General features: G+C 48.1%; 1 protein-coding gene across 1 annotated transcript; it reads left to right on the top strand.

Annotated features, from left to right (window-relative positions):
* Nucleotides 1-1,491: 1,491 nt before the first annotated feature.
* SLC35E1 (solute carrier family 35 member E1) lies at nucleotides 1,492-20,519 on the top strand. Its single transcript, XM_002912777.4, has 7 exons — nucleotides 1,492-1,555; nucleotides 1,973-2,530; nucleotides 2,914-2,984; nucleotides 5,111-5,248; nucleotides 6,672-6,797; nucleotides 16,751-16,996; nucleotides 17,430-20,519. The coding sequence occupies exons 1-7, from the start codon at nucleotides 1,492-1,494 to the stop codon at nucleotides 17,658-17,660; spliced, it is 1,434 nt and encodes a 477-aa protein (XP_002912823.3). The 3' UTR covers nucleotides 17,661-20,519.
* The last annotated feature ends 655 nt before the right edge of the window (nucleotides 20,520-21,174 follow it).

Genomic DNA, 21,174 nt, shown 5'->3' with positions numbered 1-21,174 from the left:
AGACTGAAGGTCCACATGAAGGAACGTTACCCCGTCTCTATCTGGACCTCACCTGCCCCAGAGAAAGAAGCCCTCCAAAGAAGTTCCATGTCCCAGGTCTTTGTAACCTTGTTTTACCCCACAAAATATGTAGCTCTTACAGGGCATGGCCCAGAGCCATGTCTGGCAGTGCACCCCTTGGCTCTGGCCCCAGGCTGCTAGCTCCCCATGCAGGCTTGGGGCTGTCTTAGTATCTGGCAGGTGCTATTTTTTAAAAATAACTTTTCTGCCTTGACTATAAAAGTGATAATATTTCCTTCTCCCACATCCCTGAAACCATAAGTTAAGACTTTGGTTTTCAAAATTTTTCAGTCCAGAGTAGGTCATGTTGGATGTACCTACTTCATTTCACAGATGAGGAAGCAGCTGCCCCTTATGAGGGACAGTCCCAGGACACCTGAGTGGCTCAGTCAGTTAAGTGTCTGCCTTAGGCTCAGGTCCTCATCCAAGGTCCTGGGATCAAGCCCCACATCTGCTTCATCTGCCTGCCACTCCCTCTGTTTGTGCGCTTGTGCACACAAGCTCTCTGACACATAAATCTTTAAAAAAAAAAAAGAAGAAGAAGAGGGACAGTCCCATAGGGCAAACCAGGGGGTCCAGAACAGTCAACCCAGAACCACAATTTCAGAGGCAGCAGGGATTTCTGACATGGCCTTGGTGCAAGACACACCCACCCTAAGATAACAGCAGTGGCTGAAGTAGCTCTGAGGACAGGCTGAGGTTGAACTCGACCTGCCATCTACGAGCTGTATGGCTCTAAGATAATCACGTCACTCCTATACACAGGTCTCTATCTGGGAGATGAAAGTGCTTACCCCAGAGCTGTGAGGATAAGTTAAACGATCAGAGTTTAAGCCAAAAAAAAAGGGAGGGGGGGAAAAGGGGGAAGCATATCAGTAGAATCCTTTGTGCTATGGAGTAATTAATTACTTTCCTAAGTCCACCGTGCTGCTGTGTGGGTGTCCCCAGGAAGTGAATGACTTTGTGGCAAACGGTCATAAGCACAGCTGGAAGATACTTCGGTACAGGTTGGCATCTTACGAGCATCTCCTTTTCTCAGATCTGGGCTTTAGGACAACAGGTCCCTGCTCCCTGCCCTCACCTGAAGGTCCACTTCTGTGTCTGAGTATCCAGTAAGCCCCAGGATAAAGATTATTGCCCGTTTTTGAGAATACAAAGTTAAGCTAAGCTTTCTCTCCCACCTTTTGGAAATCAGTGGGCTGCCACTTTCTAATTTGCCAAGTAAAGACATCGTAAAAGGGCATTTTAAATCCCCCTTTCCCCAAAAAGTTGTCAGTACATGATTTTTGGGACAAATCAAAGTCCTTTAGTATAAAACCATTTTGCTGAAAACACCATGTTTTCCTTCGCTGGGGCCTTTGGCATGCAGTCAGGGCCCGGCACCTCTCCCACCTGCAAGAGCCCTGGAGACAGGTGCGGGAGTAGGCTACCATGGCCACGGCTCCCGAATTGGCCAGGGGACCTCAGCCAAGTCGCCTCCTTTCTCTGGGCTTCGGTCCGTCCGTCTGTGAAATGGGGACGGTCATACCTACCGCACAGCACACGTCGCAGTGGTTCCCAGAACGAGCTCCCAGAGACAGGGCGCTCCGGGCTAACCCTTCTGTTGGAGTCCGGCCATGGAAGTCGCTCCCGTGTTTTTGCAGAAAAAACTTAGCCTATGGAAAGCTTTTCACAATTCGGTTTCTTTTCCGGAAAGGTCTGGTCTTTTATCTTTGGTGTCCGCCGTCGCCCACCCATCAGGAATCTGGTTGGAGGGCGCCGATGTAGCATGGGAATCGAGGTTTAACCCCCGAGCTCGATGGCCCGCTCACAGACGTCGACGAGAGAGGACCTTTGCACTCCTGCCCATTCAGCTCGAGCCGCGGCTCCGGGGTCCCCCGGCCCAACCCACCGCCGGGGAAACCCTACTAAGCTGGGGTCCGCGTCCCCACCTTCCGCTTCCGCGATTGGCACCGCCCCGGCCGGAAACCCACCAGAGGGGCGGGGCCTGCGCCCGCTACGTGGTGGCAGGCCCGTCGGCCGGCGCGAGGCGGTGACGCGAGGCAACGGCCACCAATAGAGAGCGGCGTTGGCCGGCGGCCCGCCCCTACCCGACCCCGCCCCCGCCCGGCGTCGGGCCGTCGGACGGGCGGGAAGAGGTGGCCGCTCGGGCAGGATGGCGGCGGCGGCGGCGGCGGTGGGCGCGGGCGCGGGNAGGTGATCCTGAGCGCCTTCCCGTTCCCCGTGACCGTGTCGCTGTGCCACATCCTGGCGCTGTGCGCGGGGCTCCCGCCGCTGCTGCGCGCCTGGCGCGTGCCCCCCGCGCCGCCCGTCTCGGGACCCGGGCCCGGCCCGCATCCGTCTCCCGGCCCGCTGCTGCCGCCGCGCTTCTACCCGCGCTACGTGCTGCCACTCGCTTTCGGCAAGTACTTCGCATCCGTGTCAGCGCACGTCAGCATCTGGAAGGTGCCAGTGTCCTACGCGCACACCGGTGGGTGCCGCGGTCGGCCTAGGGGGCGGCGGCCGGGACGCATCACCCGGGGTTTCGGCGCTTGGATAGGAGTCCGCTGGCTGGGGTGCGGCCCGACGGCCTGAGAAGTCAACTTCTGTCAGGAAGGCGCTGGGGGCCAACGAGGCTTTTAGCAGGGGAGGGACTCTCACAAGGGTTTTGGGGAGGGAAGTGGCTGAGAAGAGAGCTGGGAGCTGAGCACGGGAATCACAACTGTTGGGTTGGGGAAGCGCCACAGAAGAAGGTCTGAGGAGGATGGAAGGACTGCTAAGCTCTGCCATCGCACTAGTGGAGTTGGGACAGGGTCCCAGGGTGGGTTCTGGGACTGGGGCGGCTCCCTGAGAGCCCCTTGCCTCTCTTTGCAGTCAAAGCCACCATGCCTATCTGGGTGGTTCTCCTGTCCCGGATCATCATGAAGGAGAAGCAGAGCACCAAGGTAACCCAGGAGGGTTCTGGGCAGGTGGGGGCCCCAAGGGCTTCCTGGCTGGTACCCAGCTGGTGACGTGGTCCAGTCTCCTGGCTTCCTCTCAAATCAGGAAGTCAGCTTAGAGGCTTCTGGTGGCCTTTTACTGCTAATGTTCTGTGATCGCTTTAGAGGCAGTGGTGTGTGTCCCCGAGTTGCTTGTGCTCTGTGGTCTCGGGGATGCTCCTGTCCCTCTCAGGTCCAACTTTCCTTGGTGTTTTGATTCCCTACGTTTGGTTGTTGGTAGGCAATGACTTGGTCCCATCATGGCCAGGCACCACGTGCCCCTCCAGGGGGACCAGGGATAGAACATCTGATCCCTGGCTGGAACTCTGACAAAGTTTCACTTCTTTGCAAGTGACGGTGGTCAGGTTGGGGACTTCTGGGGTCAGAAGTGAGATTGCCAGTCCAAACAGCCTGATTTTGGCAAAATCCAGCAAAGTCTTCGAAATAAAAACCACTAGGAATTGTGTCTGGGAATGGAAGTGAAAGCAACATGCAGAGCCTAGGACTGCATAAGGAAGATGCTTTGGGCACAATCCAGAGTCTGTTCAAGATGCCAAGCCAGGGTATTTCCTGGCTTGGGGCAAGAGAAGCTGTGGCTTCAGCCAGACACAGCCTTGCTCCGTGTCCTTAAGTGGAAGTGGACTCCTGTTGTCCCAGCTGGAATCCATTTCATGCTGGACAGAGCGCTTCTTTTCTACGTGGTTGGTTTCTGGCATCCTGTATTTTATGTAACCCAGAGTGGTGGTGCCCTGGATCAGCTTATGGAAATTGGGCCACCTCTGGTTGATTTTTTGTTTCAGCCTTTTTCTTTGCGAGACCTGGGTGTGCTCTGTAGCCCACCCCCGGGGTGATGTCAGGTGTGATTGTCTCCAGGTCGGAGTTGCCCGGAAGGTGTGCAGCTTAATCACTTGATATCACATCGTGTTTATCAGGTTTCCCTGTTGTATGGGACATTGTACGCAGCTTGGGCAAGGAGCCGGGATCTTACACAGTGAAGAGGGACTGAGGAATGGGCCAGGCAAGGACAAATGATAAAGACAGAATATGTATGGACCCACCCTATGAGACAGATAAGGCAGGTAATTGTCATTCTTGATCTCAGCTGAAGAGATGGGACAGAAAAGGGCCAGTCAAGTGCCCAAGGCCCACAGCCAATAGTAGGGGAGCTAGAATTGAGCCCCCCAACCCAGGCCAGAGCCCTTGCTCTATTCTCCAGGGATGGATGAAGCGGCCTCACCAACCCCTCCTAAAATTTATGCTTTAAAGTGTCCTTTGTAGGAGGAGGGTGAGCTGGGAGTCAGAAAAGCTGGATGTCAGAAATGGATCCTATTTCTCTGGAAGTTTGGAGCTATTTAGGCCCCTGAGCTCAGGAACCATTGCATACACTTGGCCTTGGAAAGCTTGGACCTTCTAGAAAGCCTCCTGTCACGGTGCTCACTCTTCATTCAGCCGGCACTTGTTGGGTGCTTGCTATGTGCTGGACACCAGGACAGAGCGGTGAACAAGGACCTGCCCTAAAAGCACAGGGATGCAGACGGGCCCTTTTAGTAGGTGGAGAGCACTGCCGCAGAACACGCAGCAGAGAAACCTGACGGGGTCTTGCGGGGGAGGTGAATGTTCTCCTGGTCTGTGAGCTGAGACCTGAGGGGGAAGGAGGTCTCTAGTCAGAAAAGGCATAGAGGGAGTGTCCCAGCCGAGGGTAATGGCATTTTGGAAGAGACCAAACTAAAAAGTACCTGGCCAGCCTCTCGGAAGATCAGGGTTTTAGACCCTGGTGTGTTGATGGCAGCAGCTGGATAGAGCTGTTAGGGCCAGCCCCAGTTTGTGGCCTGAGCAGGGGTTCTTAGTGTAAGTGACGGTGCAGGGAGTGGGGCTGCACACAGTGACACACCCTGCCCCCAGGGACTCTGCCCCATCTTCCCCCCGCCCCCACACCCCTCCAGCATCACTATCACAGTAGCACTGTTGACCAGGGGGTAGGTGGGGTCCCGTTGCTGAGGGAGGAGAGAGCAGCTGAGGCTTTCCTCCAGGCATCTGTGTCAGGCAGCCTAGCTCAACTCCGGCCGTCAGCCCCTCCTGCCCTCCTCCCACAGGTGTACCTGTCACTCATCCCTATCATCAGCGGCGTCCTGCTGGCCACTGTCACCGAGTTGTCCTTCGACATGTGGGGGCTCATCAGTGCCCTCGCTGCCACACTGTGCTTCTCGCTTCAGAATATTTTCTCCAAAAAGGTATTTGGGCGGGGCGCCTGGGTAGCACAGTCGTTAAGCGTCTGCCTTTGGCTCAGGGCGTGATCCCGGCGTTCTGGGATCGAGTCCCACATCAGGCTCCTCAGTTGGGAGCCTGCTTCTTCCTCTCCCTTTCCCCTGCTGTGTTCCCTCTCTCACTGGCTGTCTCTATCTCTGTCTAATAAATAAGTAAAATCTTTAAAAAAAAAAAAGGTATTTGGGCACCATCTGGGTTATGTCTGATGATTGGGGGTGGCATGGGTGAAAGAGTGGTCATTAGGGATTTCTGTGGTGTTGGAACAAGAAAAAAATCCTGGTGCCCCTCTACCGGTTTTGTGTTTGTTGTTTCTTTTTTTTTTTTTTTTTAGAGTTCGTTTCCTCTTATAAAATTAGCATATGCTCTATGTGAAAATATAGAGAAAAGTGCCCCCCGCCAAATCAGAAAACTTACTGAGCACCTACTATGTGCCAGACACCATAGTGGGTGCGGGAGATGAGTAATCAGTAGAGACCTGCCCCTTGCCTGGGGGTTTCCATGCTGAGTAAAGTCACAGTACTGTCCCCTAAAGAGAACTTCTATTAATGCTAGGGGTCTTTTCTGCACAGTTTTTAGAGTTGTAATATTATAGATACATTTCAAAATTTTGCTTTGTTCATTTACTATTTAAAACATTCTCCCATATCATTAAAAAATATTGCTCTAAATCCTGTAGTACACTCTTTTCTGACATGACAGTTAATGCAGTCAGTTCCCCTACTGCAGTATAGGCTGTCTCCAACTCCTCATCATACATAATGCAGTAATGGGGGCGCCTGGGTGGCTCAGTTGGTTAAGAGTCTGCCTTCGGCTCAGGTCGTGATCCTGGAGTCCTGGGATCGAGCCCCACATCAGGCTCCCAGCTCAGTGGAGAGTCCGCTTCTCTCTCTCCCTCTGCCCCTCCCCTTGCTCCTTTTCTCTCTCTCTCCTCTCTCTCAAATAAATAATATCTTTTAAAAAAAAAACCAAGTAATGCAGTAACGAACATCTCTGTGCATAAAGTTTTCTTGTCTGTCAAGTTATTTCCTTACATAGGTTTACTGTTCTTGGGTCGGAGTGTATGAGATACTTATGGCTCCTGATACACTTTGCCTCGTTGTATTCTGAAACAGCTATATGTGAGTTTAGACATAAGCCAGTGGGATTTAAGAGTGCCTGTTTCACTGCAACTTCACCAGTACTGAGTGTTGCTGGTTTTTTTTTCATTTCTCAGTCCTTCATATTTGTTTGGGACATCTTTGTCTCATTGCAGGTGCACTTGTAGGTTTGGTGGTCAAGGTTGGATGTCAGGGCTAATGTACAGTCATTGTATTTAGGACCTGGGTAATTGGAGCCCTTCTTGCCACTTAGAGTTTCAATTGGCCTTTACAAAGATTTTCTTCTCTTTAGGTATTGAGAGATTCACGGATCCACCATCTCCGACTCCTGAACATCTTGGGCTGCCACGCTGTCTTCTTTATGATCCCCACGTGGGTCCTGGTGGACCTTTCAGCTTTCCTGGTCAGCAGTGACCTGGTGAGTTGGCCAGCACGGTGAACACACCCTTTTCTTGATTAGTTCCAGATTAGTTGCTTTGCTGGGGAGTTACACCTGTGTTGACTTTGGGACGTCTGGGGCCCTGGCAGCCAGCCCTCTTAGCACTCAGCTTTGTCATGACTCATTTCTTATGCAGTCGAGGAAGTCGGCTTCCTTTGCATTTCCTCCTCCAGCAGGCTAAATCTCAGGTGTCAACAGCTGCTGAATTTGTGCCAGTGGCATCAGGAAGAAAAAAATGCCAGCATGGGCGACTCTTCTGTCCTGACAGTCTGGTTCAGGTGTCACTTTGACTTGTTAAAACTGCACTTGCATTGCTGGATTCCTTTCTCGGTGTCATCTCTGTCTGTATTCCCATTTACTGTGGTGGTATCCATAGCTCTCCGAGCACAGGAAAGAGAATCTTCCCACCACCTGCAGGGCCAGCCTCCAGACAATGCAGTAGAAACTCACACAGAGGTGACAGTGATAAGGAGAAGGTGGGCGTGGTCCCCCCCCCCCCCAGTCTGAGTTACAGAGAGTGGAGTAAATGTGTATTAGGACTTAATGAGGCCTGATGGAGTTCTTGAGTTTGGTCTTTAATCTTCAGCACTACCTGTAGGCATAGTGCACATTATCTCCAGGCTCTAGTTAAGGAGACTGGCTCTGTTCTAACTTCCTTTCCATATTGATGGTCTGTAAGTTTTCTGCAAAGAACTTTCCATCTTCGACCAGGACTCGTTTGTTACCTTGAAGTACACGGAAGTTCACTGCTGCTCTTTTTTATTTTTATTTTTTTCAATTACCAATGTTCAGAGAAGAGTTCTAGCCTATTGCAAATGTTAACCACTGGGGGGGGGGGGTTTGGGGGGGGGACAGTGAAGGAAGGTCCTTCTATTTTTTTTTTTTTTTCAATATCCTTGTGGACTCCTGTGTCTGTTGCATATCTTACTCTTTTCATATTCAGATTATCCTGTCCAGGTCAATGGAGTCCTTCCTATTGGCTCCCTGTCCTTTCGACAGCCACAGGTCAGCCTTTGGTAGCTTTTGGTCCATCAAGGTGTTCTCATCTTGCGCCTCTCCTGTCCCAGGCCTGCAGTCGTCCACTCCTTCGGGAACCCGGGTTGGCCATAATAGAGAGTGCTGTCCAGAGACACAGGCTGAGCGCCGTGTGTGCTCACCGCTGTGGGGTTGGCCTCGCTTCTGAGTCTCTGCGGTGACAAGCTAGGAAAGTCCTATTGGGGCAGAGGGGAGAGTTCATACCAATTCATTCCAGTGCCAGCTTAACATTACAGGACTTACAACTGCTGTGATTTTTAAATTTATGTCTTTTCTGGTACACTTGGTTCCTTGCCACATTTGTTGTTTATCCTACCCCAACTATTCACGTACGAGAGTCTACTGAACACACACATAATCGCTGCAGAGTGCGAATCCCCACAGGACAACTGCAGGTGGGATACTGAGAGAAGTTTGAGGTTTCTTTGTTGCTCTAGTTGTCCGTAGGACATGTTCCATTAAAGATGTACAATTGGAATACTGTGTTCTTTTTGTTCTTTTTTTTTTTTTTTAATTTTGGAGCGAGAGAGCATGAGCAGGGGGTGGGCCAGAGGGAGGGAGAATCCCAGGCAGACTCCACGCTGAGTGCCGCGGAGCCTAACACCAGGCTTGATCCCAGAACCCTGAGATCATTACCTGAATTGAAATCCAGAGTCAGATGCTTAACTGACTGTGCCACCCAGGCACCCCTGGTATGCTGTGTTCTAAGGGCAATGGAAATAATTGTTTTCAGTGTGCCTGTATCACCAACTTGCCCAGTTGGGTTCTTTTCATTCCATTTGTTTCCCTTTTTTAGGCATTCCTTTTCTTTTCCACACCGAATTTGTCAGACCTTTATATTTCCAAAGCCAGATGGTATGAGAAAGTTTATTCAAAGTCTGGTTTCAGTCCCTGTCACCTCCCCACTTTCTTGTCCCTCCCCCCTAGGTAGTCATTTTTATGATCTTGGTTTCCCTTTACAGTGTTTCTTTTGGCACGTATAAACAAATCTGTATATATTCCTTTCTCCTCCTTACACAAAAAGCCACTTTTTAGATAGAAAAGAGCACCTTGCTATTTTCACTCAGACATGTTCTGGGGATCACTCCCTATTAACATATTTACATTTAGGTCTTTCTCCTTCTTTTTATCGGCTGCAGAATATTGCTGATAGCTTTGGTGTCCATTCTCTCATTCCATCCTATGTTACAGCTCCTTGGTGTCTGTATGAGTACATGCGCACAATATGTACTGACAGATTGTGCTCTGGGCACTTTACTTTTTTTTTATTTGTATTCAGGACATTTTTTTAGTTTTCTTCTAGTGATTACCTTCTTTGGAATACCTTTAGTAACCTGTGTCCTTTCTTGAGGCCGTAGATACTTCTTACCTTCTCTGGGGCCCTTAGACACTGGCATGGTAGCCCTAGGAGCGTGCAGTATTTGATGGTGCTGCAGTCTGAAGGCAGGGTGCCCACCTATCTGGGCTCCTCCTCTGTGCCCCAGGTCTCCCACACAGATGCCAGTGATTTAGCTCTGTCCCAGTCCTGGGCTTTCTAGTGGTGGGGGCAAGGATCATACAGGTGTGCATGTCCTGGAGGGTGGTGTGCCACGTTACCAAGAATCAAAGGCTCCAGTGGGTAGTTCCTGTACACAGGCAGCCCCCTGCTGACAGCCGGGCTGAAACCAGGCAGGGTTCGCTAGACTCTGGAGCAGGTGGCCTGGTTTTAAAGCTTGGACAGGATGAGTGAAGCAGCTGTTTGAGAACTGGAAGGTAAAGGGCAGCAGACAGATTTCAGAGTAGTGCTGAGTCAGCAGTCAGTTTGCCTCTCTTTTGTCTCCAATATGTCCAGCTTGGACTTGAGGCAGCCCGAAATGCAGAAGTGGGCACAGGGTGAGACAGAGCCAGAGGCCCTCTCCTTCTGGATCAGGGAAATGGGAAAGGGGATTCCTGACACTTAGAGCAGGGGAAATCCCCTGTTAGGGATTTTTATAATTTTTGTTTCTTGGTTCTCTTGTGTCCCAGGCCCCTGGCAATCCCGTGGTGGTGGTGGCAGCAGGGTCCCACAGCACCTGAGACGCTGAGCGAGGGCAGCCTTCCTCTGCAGTCAGAGAGTGGGATTATCCCCCACTGAGTATTTTTCTCTTTTTATCTGCCCACTGCTTGGTCCCAAGAGGAGGTGCAGTTGTAGGAAGGACATAGCAGAGTGGGGTAATTAAGCCCCAGTTGTCTGATTAGAGGACTGAAAAGGGGAACTCTAGGAAATGGCAAGTACCGAGGTAATCATGGAGAGGGGAGGCTGGTCAAGCTTGTAGTCTAAACCCATCTGAGTCTGCTAAACAAAATATCAACATTCCGTATAGGATTTAAATAAGACCTATAGTCTTATAACATAATATTCTAAATATCCAGGGTATAATCCAAAATTACTTGGCATATGAAGAACCATGAATATTTCAAGTCTTGTAGGAGAAGATAACAGATACCAACACTTAAATGACACAGATGTTGGAATTACTAAACAAAGACTCTATTTTTTTTTAAAGATTTTATTTATTCATTTGAGAGACACAGAGAGAGAGAGCACATGAGCAGGGGGAGAGGGAGAAGCAGGCTCCCTGCTCAGCAGGGAAGGACCCTGAGATCAAGAACTGAGCTGAAGGCAGTCGCTTAACCGACAGCCACCCAGGTGCCCCTTGAACAAAGACTTGAAAGCAACGATTATAATCATGTCCCAAGAGGTAAGGGTGAGGGCGCCTGGGTGACTCAGTTAGTTAAGCATCTGCCTTCTGCTCACGTCCTGATCCCAGGTTCCTGGGATCGAGTCCCACTTTGGGCTCCCTGCTCGTTGCAGAGTCTGCTTCTCCCTCTACCCTTCCCCCCGCTTATGATCTCTCTGACTCTCTCTCTCTCAAATAAAATCTTTTTAAAAGTTAAAAAGGGGTAAGTGTGAATATTCTTAAATAAATGGGAAGGATGGAAAATAGGAGAAACAAATGGAAATTTTGGAAATTTAGAAATAGTAACAAAAAAGTCACTGAATGGACTTAATAGTAGAATGGAAATGACAGAGGAAAATCAATAACTTGAAGACAGATCAAGAGAAATTACCCAGTTTGACCCACAGAGAGAAAAAAGACTAAAACACAAGCAAAAAATCTGGAGGCAGCCAGAGAAAAATGATGCATTACTTATAGGAGAACAGCAGTTTCAAATGACTGTGGATTTCTCATTAGAAACCATGAACACCAGGGGCACCTGGGTAGTGCAGTCATTTGGGCAGCCAACTCATGGTTTCAGCTCAGGTCCTGATCTGAGGGTCCTGGGACTGAGCCCCGTATTGGGCTCTGCACCCAGCGAGGAGTCTGCTTCAGGATTCTGTCTCTCCCTCTGCCCCTCCCCTTGCTTGCTTGCTCTCTCTCTGGAATAAAATCTTTTTTTAAAAAAAAGAAAGAAAGAAACTATGAATACCAGAAAGAGGTGAAATAACATTTTTAGAGTACTGAAACTATTAACACATTATTTTCTATCTGGCAGTATAGAATCTCCAGAACCATTAGAATTATAAAACATCAACAAGAATAAAGAATAATACCATCAACCAACTGGATATCTATCTCATTGACATTTATAGAACATCCTATGAACAATAGCATAATAGTCATTCTTTCCAGGTATTCATGGAACATTCACCAAGATAGACCATGTTCTGTGTCATAAAACAAACTTTAACAAAAGTTCTGAAAACATACTAAGTATATTCTCAGAACACAGTAACAGAAAGGTAACAGGAAAATCTCCAAACTTTTGGAAATTAAGCAACATATTTCTAAAAAATCCACGGGCCAAAGAGGAAGCTTCAAGGGAAATAGAAAATATTTTCGACTGAAGCAAAACTGACCCAGAAAAAAGGAGGAGGAGGAGGAGATGACAACAACATTACAAATATCAGGAGTGAGGGAGGGAATATCACAATAGACCTCACAGATATTAAAATGATAAGAATACTACTGACAACACTATATACATAAATTCAACAGCATAGGTGTAATAGGCCAATTCCTCATAAACCACCGACTACCAAAACTTACCCACCGAAGATGAAATAAATAAACCTAAGTAGGGGCGCCTGGGTGGCACAGTGGTTAAGCATCTGCCTTCGGCTCAGGGCGTGATCCCAGTGTTATGGGATCGAGCCCCACATCAGGCTCCTCCACTATGAGCCTGCTTCTTCTTCTCCCACTCCCCCTGCTTGTGTTCCCTCTCTCGCTGGCTGTCTCTATCTCTGTCAAATAAATAAATAAAATCTTTAAAAAAAAAACTATAAAAAAATAAACCTAAGTAGTCCCATAGCTATTGAGGGAATTGAATTCATAGTTTAAAACCTTCTAAAAAGAAATCATCAGGCCTGGATGGTTTCACTGGGAAATTCTACCAAACCCTTAAGGAAAAATAAATACCAATTCTATACAGTCTCCTCTAGAAAACAGAAGACAAGGGGACACTTTGGGCCATATATCAAAACCAGTGTTCTTCATGGATAATGAGGCAAAAGTTGTTAACAAAATACTAGCAATGTATAAAAAACATAATACACTATGACAAAATGGGACCTAAATCAAGAATGCAAGGCTAATTCAATATTTGAAAATCAGTGTAATCTGTAACAGTCTAACAAAGAAAAATCACATATTCATGTCAACTAATGCAGAAAAGGCGTTCGACATAATCCAACATCATTCATGAAAAAACCAATATCAACAAACTAGAAATAGAAGGAAACGCCCTCAACCTGATCAAAGGTATTTATAGCTAACATAATGATGAAAGACTGGAGGCTTTACTGCTAAATTCAGGAATAAGTTCAGGATGTTCACTCTCAACATGTCTGTTCCACATCATACTTGACATCCTGGCCAGTGCAATAGGACAAGAGAAAGAAATAAAGGAAATAGATTTGAAAGGAAGAAATAAAATTTTCTCTAACCAACAAAATCTTACTCTTTAGCATTGATTTAATTATAAATAATTGCTTGGATTTAATTTCTTTCCTTGGAAAAGGTGATGAAGAAAATTGAGATACGTTACTGTATACAGGCATAATTTGTTTATTGTGCTTAGCTTTATCACACTTCACAGATACTACGTTTTTTACAAATTGAGGGTTTGTGCCAATCCTGCATCAAAGAAATCTGTTGGTGCCGTTTTTCCAGTACCATTTGCTCATTTTGTGTCTCTGTGTTGCATTTTAGTAATTCTCACAAATTTTTCAAACTTCTTAATTATTATTGTGTTGTTATGGTGATCAGTGATTATGACTCGCTGAAAGCTCAGATGATGGTTAGCATTTCTGATTAATAAAGTTCTGTACATTTAATTAAGGCATGCACATCTTTTAAGACATGCTATTGTGCATTTAACAGACGATGGTATAGTGTAAGCACAACTCATATGTGCACTGAGAAACAAAAAAATGCACTTGACTTGCTTTATTGCAATATTTCCTTTATTGTGGTGGTCTGGAACTAAGTCTGCAATGTGGCCAAGGTATGCTGTGTCTGTGTGTGTGTTTGTGTGTGTGTGCGTGTGTAGATAGATACATATTACATTTTTTTAACATAGAAAAGCTAATTGGAAAATTTACATAGGCAAAAGAACTGGAATAGTCAAAGGAAGTCTGAGAAAGAATAAACTTGGAGAAATCACATTATTTAATTTTAAGACTTAGTATAAAGGAACAGATACTGGTGAAGGGAGGGACACAAATCAGTGGAGCAGAATTGTGTGCAACTAAACACACACAAATCTGGGTAACTAGTTTTTGACAGAGGTTCAAAGGCAATCAAAGGGTAAGTCTCTTTAACACATGGTGTTAGAACAATTAAGACATCGATACGCAAAATCTGAGCTTTGACTTTGACATCACACATTATACAAAACTTAACTCATAGTGCATTCTAGACTTAAATGTAAGAACAAAAATGATAGGGGCGCCCGTGGCTCAGTAGGTTGAGCATCTGACTCTGGATCTCAGCTCAGGTCTTGATCTCAGGGTTGTGAGTTCAAGCTCTGCACTGGGTTCCACACTTGTGGAGCCTACTTAAAAAATTAAAAGAAGTGCTATAAAATGATAACCTTTAGAAAAAAAGAAGAATAAAACAGGAGAGGGACGCCTGGGTGACTCAGTCTGTTGGGCATCTGCCTTCAGTTCAGGTTATTATGTTCCTGGGATAGAGTCCCGCGTCGGGCTCCTTGCTCAGCAGGGAGCCTGCTTCTCCCTCTGCTCATGCGCTCTCTCTGACAAATAAATAAAGTCTTAAAAAAGAAAAAACAGGAGAAAGATCTTTATGACTTGGAATTAGTTCTTAGACATTACACCAAAAGCAAAGTCCATAAAGAAGAAATTGGTAAAGGAGTTTCACCAAAATTTAAAACTTTTAGTCTGTGGAGACACTACTAAGTGAAAGAAAAGAAAGGCTACCAACAGGGAGAAAATGTTTACAAATGATAGAAGACTTGTGTTCTGAATATATAAAGAACTCTCAAAACTCAATAGTCAGAGAACAACTTGCTTAAAAATGGGCAAAAGACTTGAGCAGACTTTTTCCCACTGAAATTTCCCAGATGGCCTTAAATAGGCAAGTGAAATATGTTCAACATCATTAGTGACTAGAGAGAAACAAAAGCATATGAGACTCTTGATCTCGGCTCAGGTCTTGATCTCAGAGTTGTGAGTTCAAGCTCCACATTGGGCTCCACACTGGGCGTGGAGCCTACTAAAATAAAATATAATAAAATCACATTAAATTAAAAATAAAAGACAAACCTAAAGTGAAGGAGAACACATCAGTAGTTCCCTGGATTGGGGGAGCGGATTCATACAAGGAAGCCTGGGAGAGTGTTTTGGGGTGATGGAGTGGTTCTGAATCCTGATTGTGGTGTTGGCTATGTGACTCAGTGCATGTGTTAAAACACATGGAACTATGCAGTGTGAGGAAGAAACACTTGACTTTATTCCAAGTCAATTTTTTTTTTAAAAAAAAGCAGGATTGGCTGGGTTCCTTTCCCGAAAGATATCTGTGCAAGCTGGCTGGCTTGTAAAAATAGTTTCTAAGTCCCTATCGGTCACCTCAGGGAAAGACCCCTAAGAGAACAAGCCCGCTCACAACAAAAGCATGCTGATGGGCTTACGTGCCTTATAGAGGCTATTATCCCAACTAGGGGCAAAGTCAGAGTGACCTTGAGGAGGTCACGACCTAAGTGTAACTTGCTCTCCTTCCAGAGGACCTCATGATCCTTCCGTCCCAGGGTGGTGGAGACGGAATCAGGCAGCAATTCTAAGACTTCCAGCTCCCATCCTGGCAGGGCCACTAAATGCCACCTTCCTGAAGGGACTCCTGTGGCCAATACCAATGCAGCCTGAGAATTGGGATGCAGAGAGCAAGTGCCACCGAGCAGCTGTGGCTTTGTTCCCTGGACTGAGCCACACTGGGTCTGGAGGCTGCTCTGTCCTCAGAGCACAGGGACATGGGGATTGTCCTAGCATTCCAGACTAGGTGAGACACTGGAGCTGTCCACGTCTGGTGTACTGTCTCCTGAGGTCGTTCCACTGGCCTGGCAGCCGTGCCCTACCGCAGCCTCTTGATTCCCCAGGACTGGTGCTGAGATGGGACTGTGGGAGGTGGGGAGGCATGGGAGTGGTGCCGCCTGCCTTCTGGTGTCTGGCCCTGAATAGATGTCCATAAATGTTCAGTGCTGGGCATCCCTGGCCGCCTGGCCGGGCAGCACCCACCTGACTGTTGCCTGCTGCCTGTTCTGGGATCAGCCCAGGCTCTCTGGCGGGGGTTCTGTGGTCAAGGATGTCTGCTGATTGTGGGTTAACTTCTGGGCCCCCTTAATCAGAGTGCTTCATTCTGGTGAGGGTCAGATGATTCAAACTTTTGATGCCATCCCGGGTTTGGGTTTTAGAGCACTTTCACAGCCGGGATCCCTGGTGATCCTCAGGGCAGCAGCATTGTGTGGGCTCAGCAGGGATCAATCAGTCTCTTCTGTTGCATAGAGGAAGAAAGTGTGACCTGAAAGGTCAAGTGGCTTGGGGGGGGAGGGGTCTCCCAGTGACAGGGCAGACCCAGGGCTTCTGGCTCCTAGCCTGGGGCTCTTTTATTACTAGGTTCTTTGCATACTCTTCAAGGGGCTGCCTCCCCAGGGCCTCCCCATCCTGTAAGCATGCATTATGTCTGCTACAGTCTGAATGTTTGTGTTCCTCCCCCACACACCAATTTCTATGTTGAAACTCACCCCCCAGGATGATGGTATTAGGTCGGGCCTTTGGGAGGCCCTAAGGGTGGAGCCCTCAAACAGGATTGGTGTCCTTATAAAAAGGAGACCCCAGTGAGCTCTCTCCCCCCTTCCGCCACATGAGGGCACAGTAAGCAGACCCTGCCTATGAACCGGGGAGCTAACACCAGACACTGAGTCTCCTTGATCTATTGTTTATAAGCGCCCCCCACCCCCCACCCCCCCGTTTGTGGTATTTTGTTCTAGCAGCTCGATTGGACTGAGACAGTGTCCAGTAAGCAGACCCTGCTCTGCTAACCCCAGAGCTCCCAGTCCTCACTGTCAGGAACCAGGGAAGCTTGAGTTCACATCGTGCTCTGCACCCTTCGGGTACACCTGCCTTCGCCTCTTGGAGCCTCCCCATCCTCAGTAGGAATGAAGCGAATTATCGTCATCATTGTGCCAGGTGTGCAGAGTGTTGTGACGGTCAGGTTGTGCTATCAAGCACCTGTTATACACCACACAGCTGGACCTGCTCCCCACTGACACTGACCCCAGTCAGCCACTCTGTGCCCCTCCCCCTGCATCTGCCAGGGCCGGCATGTGACCCCAGTGCTGTTCTTGCTTCCCTGTCTCTATAGACCTATGTGTCCCAGTGGCCCTGGACGCTCCTGCTCCTGGCTGTCAGCGGCTTCTGTAACTTCGCCCAGAATGTTATCGCCTTCAGCATCCTCAACCTCATCAGTCCTCTGAGCTACTCTGTCGCCAATGCCACCAAGAGAATCATGGTCATCACAGTGTCCCTGATCATGCTGCAAAACCCAGTCACCAGCACCAACGTCCTGGGCATGATGACAGCCATCCTGGGGGTCTTTCTGTACAACAAAGTGAGTCTGGGGTGGGGGAGGCTGTTCCCTCCAAGCCCAGGGAGGCACCAGGAGTTGGTGGGGGGAGAAGAAAGGGACCTCAGCAGGAGCTGAGAGGCTGGGGCCAAAGCTCCAGCTTTGTCACGGACTGGTTTATGGTGTTGGTACGGCCCTACCTGGCCCAACCTTCCTTTTCCTGTGTAGATGATTCTAGGTCCGTGCCAGACTCCAGCCGTGGCTCTTGGGTCTACAGAGGCTTTGTCAGAGGTTTCGCTGTTGGGTCCAGTGCAGAGACACAGGTGGCTAACAGGGAGGCCGGCCATGCCTGAGGCCTGCCTCTGTCATTGCTTCAGTGGGCCTTGAAGGACTGCTCGGATGTGAATTGCTCCCCTCTGTGCTGTGCGCGGGCGCTGGAGAAGGAGCCCATGGTCTCATTGCTCTCTTGACCTTGCAGACCAAGTACGATGCCCATCAGCAAGCCCGGAAGCACCTCCTCCCCGTCACCGCTGGGGACCTGAGCAGTAAGGAGCATCATCGGAGCCCCCTGGAAAAACCCCACAATGGCATCCTCTTCCCCCAGCACGGGGACTATCAGTATGGCCGCAACAACATCTTAACAGATCACTTCCAGTACAGCCGGCAGAGCTACCCAAACTCCTACAGTTTGAACCGTTTTGACGTGTAGAGTCTAGAGGGCAGGGCGGGACCGTTGTGTGACTCCTTCCCCCACTCCCTAGCAGTACGAGAAACTTCTGACAACCAGTGAATGTACAACCCAGCCAAGGAGACGGTGCATAACCATCAGCAGACCCCGGGCTTCCCAGGCCCCTGGGGGCAGCAGGACGCTGCCCTGCAGTAAGGACCACTGCCCTCGAGCTCCGGTGTTCCAGACCCTTTCTTCCTGGAGTCTGTCATCCTGAGGGCTGTGTTGGTATGGAGATCTTGGCCAGCCTTTTACTTTTCTTTGTGTACTTCTTCCCCAAGTCATGTATTTGAGAGTTCTTGTTCTGCTTTCCAGATAGTATTTCCAGATAACTCTCCGAAAAGGCGGGATCGCTGTGGATGCAGACCTCCGAGCAGGCAAGAGGGTTCCTGGGCGCCAAGGAAGGGACTTGTAGGGTGGTGCTCGAGAGTGACAGATTAGCCACTTTCATTCTGCTGCTCAGATGGGTCAGGGCTGAGGCAGGCGTGGAGCAGAGGAGCACCAGAGTTTATTAAAAGCATCTCCAACAACAAAGATGGACCCAGTTTCCGGTCAACCCCATGGCCATTTGCAGTTACTGGCAAATGTCCCAAAGAGAAAAGCTCCTGCAATTAGCCTTGAATCCTTGGAGCCTAATTCTTTGACTTGCACGTCAGAGCTGGTGTGTGTCCAGACCAAAGGAGGGCAGCTGCACTCTCCTGTGCCCTTGCTCCCCTTGCCAGAGCGGGGCCTCTCTCCTCTCTGGGGATAGCGAGGAGGAAGTGATTACCGGGCTGTCAGAAGGAGCATTAGGAAATCATGTCAGTGTTTCAAGCTCTCTTTCTGTAATACTCGTTTTGTCTTTTCTGAGGAGTCCTCCCCACTCCTGTGATGACTTAGTAGGATGTTTGGTGGGGAGATGTTAATTTCATGAGGATCTTGCATTTTTCTAGGGAATATTTTGTAGTTGTATTTATGCCTCGGTCCCCTCTAAGGCGGACACATGAGGGAGGACTGGCTTATGGACTGAAAACCCTTTTGTTCTTAAATGTTTAAAAACAAGAAAAGCTCCCGACTGGTGCTGCCTGTCTTGTTGGTACATTTCAGCATTAGTAGGAAGCAATGAAGTGTTTTCAAGCTCCTACTGGCCCCGCTGCTGAAATCCGAATGAATCAAGAACATCATCTCAGTAGTTTGTGTAATAGACAAGACCACAGCACTTTGATTCCATGACCTGATCTGGTGGTGTTTGCATTAGGATCTGAATCATGTCCTGGTGAAGGGGAGGAGGGGCGAGCTCGACGCTATGGTTTGGGTTTGGATAAATCGGATCAGGAAGATTATGTGGCCCCAGCAGGTAGCCCATGTGCCAAGGTTCCATTAAGCGTCTCCCAATTTCCCCAGCGTCACAAGAGGACCCTGCCCTCACAGAGGGGACCACTGGCTCAGCTGGTGGGGTCTTTGGTGACGTCTGTCTTCCTCCTTCAGCACTGTGTCCAACCTCTTGAATGGGCGCTTGGAGCAAGCAGCAGATGGGACAGTGGGTCACCCTTTACCTCCTGGTGGTTGAGGCATTTTCCCACCAGAGGAAGCACCGGATCTTATGTTTGATTCCTGGTTTGGTTACTTTGTTAGCTTCTGAATGGGCTGTTCCTGGAGAGGTCACCTGGTCCCCTTCTGGCCTGAGTTTACACACCACCAGCCTCAGGTCCCTGTACCATTCATTTGCTTTATAATTACTTTGGTCCCAAGTTTTGACACAGTTGCCGTGTAAAACGGGAAGGAGAAATCCGGAAGGGGATTTGGGAAAAGAGCTTGCTGAGTGCCTCCATCAGAGGCACTACAATCCGTAGCTGAACTTTTCTCACTGGGAAATAGCAACAAATGGGGATAATTTTGCACCACAAAGATATTACAGTAGTCTTTGTGATTATAGTAACTGATTCCTTGTACAGATAATTGAACTCCAAAATGAACTTACACGTCTTTTCAGGTTTAATGAAATTTCTGATGTTGCTAAAATTTGTATATTAATTTGTTTCCCTTTTCCAATGCAAGATCTGCTGGCGAGGGGAAATGACTGGTTTTATTACGGTTTATAAATTAATAAATGGGGTATTTAATTCTGTACATAAATCTACAGCAAGTACATACACTGGAATGAACGAGACAACTGTATTAGACCAAATCATCAGATCAAAAGACAAAGACGTGCTTTTGAGACTTGAAGGTTCAGAGCTGACATTGACCTCCCGAAGGCCAGTTTTCCAGCCACTTTGGCCCTGGCCCACCACCCCACTCCCACATTCACAGCTCTGTTCCAAACCGTCACCCTCCTCCCTGCTGGGGTCTGAGTAGCGAATTAGTCTACCCATCCATGGTATGGTCTTGCCTGCGACACTAACTCAAACCCAACTCCTTCATTTTACAGAAGGGGAAACTGAGGCTCAGAGGGCATTTTTGAATAGTGTTTGTTCACTATTAAGACTCAGTGTGGACTTTTTAAGCACCTTATTTTAAGTCATTCGTTATAGGGAAAATCACACCCCTTTTACAAAGGAGAGAAGCCAAGTATGAAAGTGAAGACGTACTTGGGATTTCCAAATTTTGCTGTGTATTTGGCATACATCATAAAACAGGCCCTTTATTATTGGTAGGACATAACCAGGCCCGGATACCTTAAGGTCTCACAGCCTTAAGGGGACAGAACATTAAATTATTCAAGGAACTGAAAATTGTGAATTCTTTTTTTCAACCGTCACTTGTTTTCAAGATTTAAATGCTATCGACTTCTGTGGGAATGATACTGCGTGTATACTCATTGATGGCATTTACCAAAAATAAACGATGATCTCCAGGGAATCACGATTGGGTCTTAGTTTGTCAGTGAGGGTCTTTCTGAGTGACCCTGTCTTCAGTGTGCCCAGCAACAAACAGGAGAGACAGAAAGAGCAAACCAACTTGACTCTCACATCGGAATAAACTGCAACCTTTTATTTTTTTCCTGAGCCAAAAACTAGGACGTGTGATTTGTAAATTTACGAGATGGTAGAAGAAAACTACAATCACAGCTCAGCGGTTAATGACATGCCTTTATTGACCAGAGAAACACGGAAAACCCAAGAAAGTGTGGCGGCTGTGCTTCTGAAGTGCATTTCTGAGGAGTAATAGCTAATACTGAGGATCTACCACATGCCCAGCACACCGGTGCGTTTCTCACACACATCCTTATAACCCCTTCATGTTTAGGCTTTATTAACCTTGCTTTACAGAAGAAAACAAGGCTCACAGGGGCTGGGACTTTAGACTAAGGAAGTCTGCCTCCAGAGCCCAACCCCCCGCCCCGTTACTCAGAAACCAGGTCCCAACAAATTTCCTTCAGGAGCAACTGAAGGGTGAGTTTCTGCTAAAACAACTGTGCACATCCTCTTAACCCATAATCCTTTTGTTCAATGACTTACTGACACTTAATGTGTGTCAAGTACAGGACACTGAGATACGTAAGCCTCAGAGCACT

The sequence above is a fragment of the Ailuropoda melanoleuca genome, chromosome 4 (genome assembly GCF_002007445.2).
Source record: "Ailuropoda melanoleuca isolate Jingjing chromosome 4, ASM200744v2, whole genome shotgun sequence".
Classification (NCBI taxonomy): Eukaryota; Metazoa; Chordata; class Mammalia; order Carnivora; family Ursidae; genus Ailuropoda; species Ailuropoda melanoleuca.
This window is presented reverse-complemented; position numbering and strand designations above follow the sequence as displayed.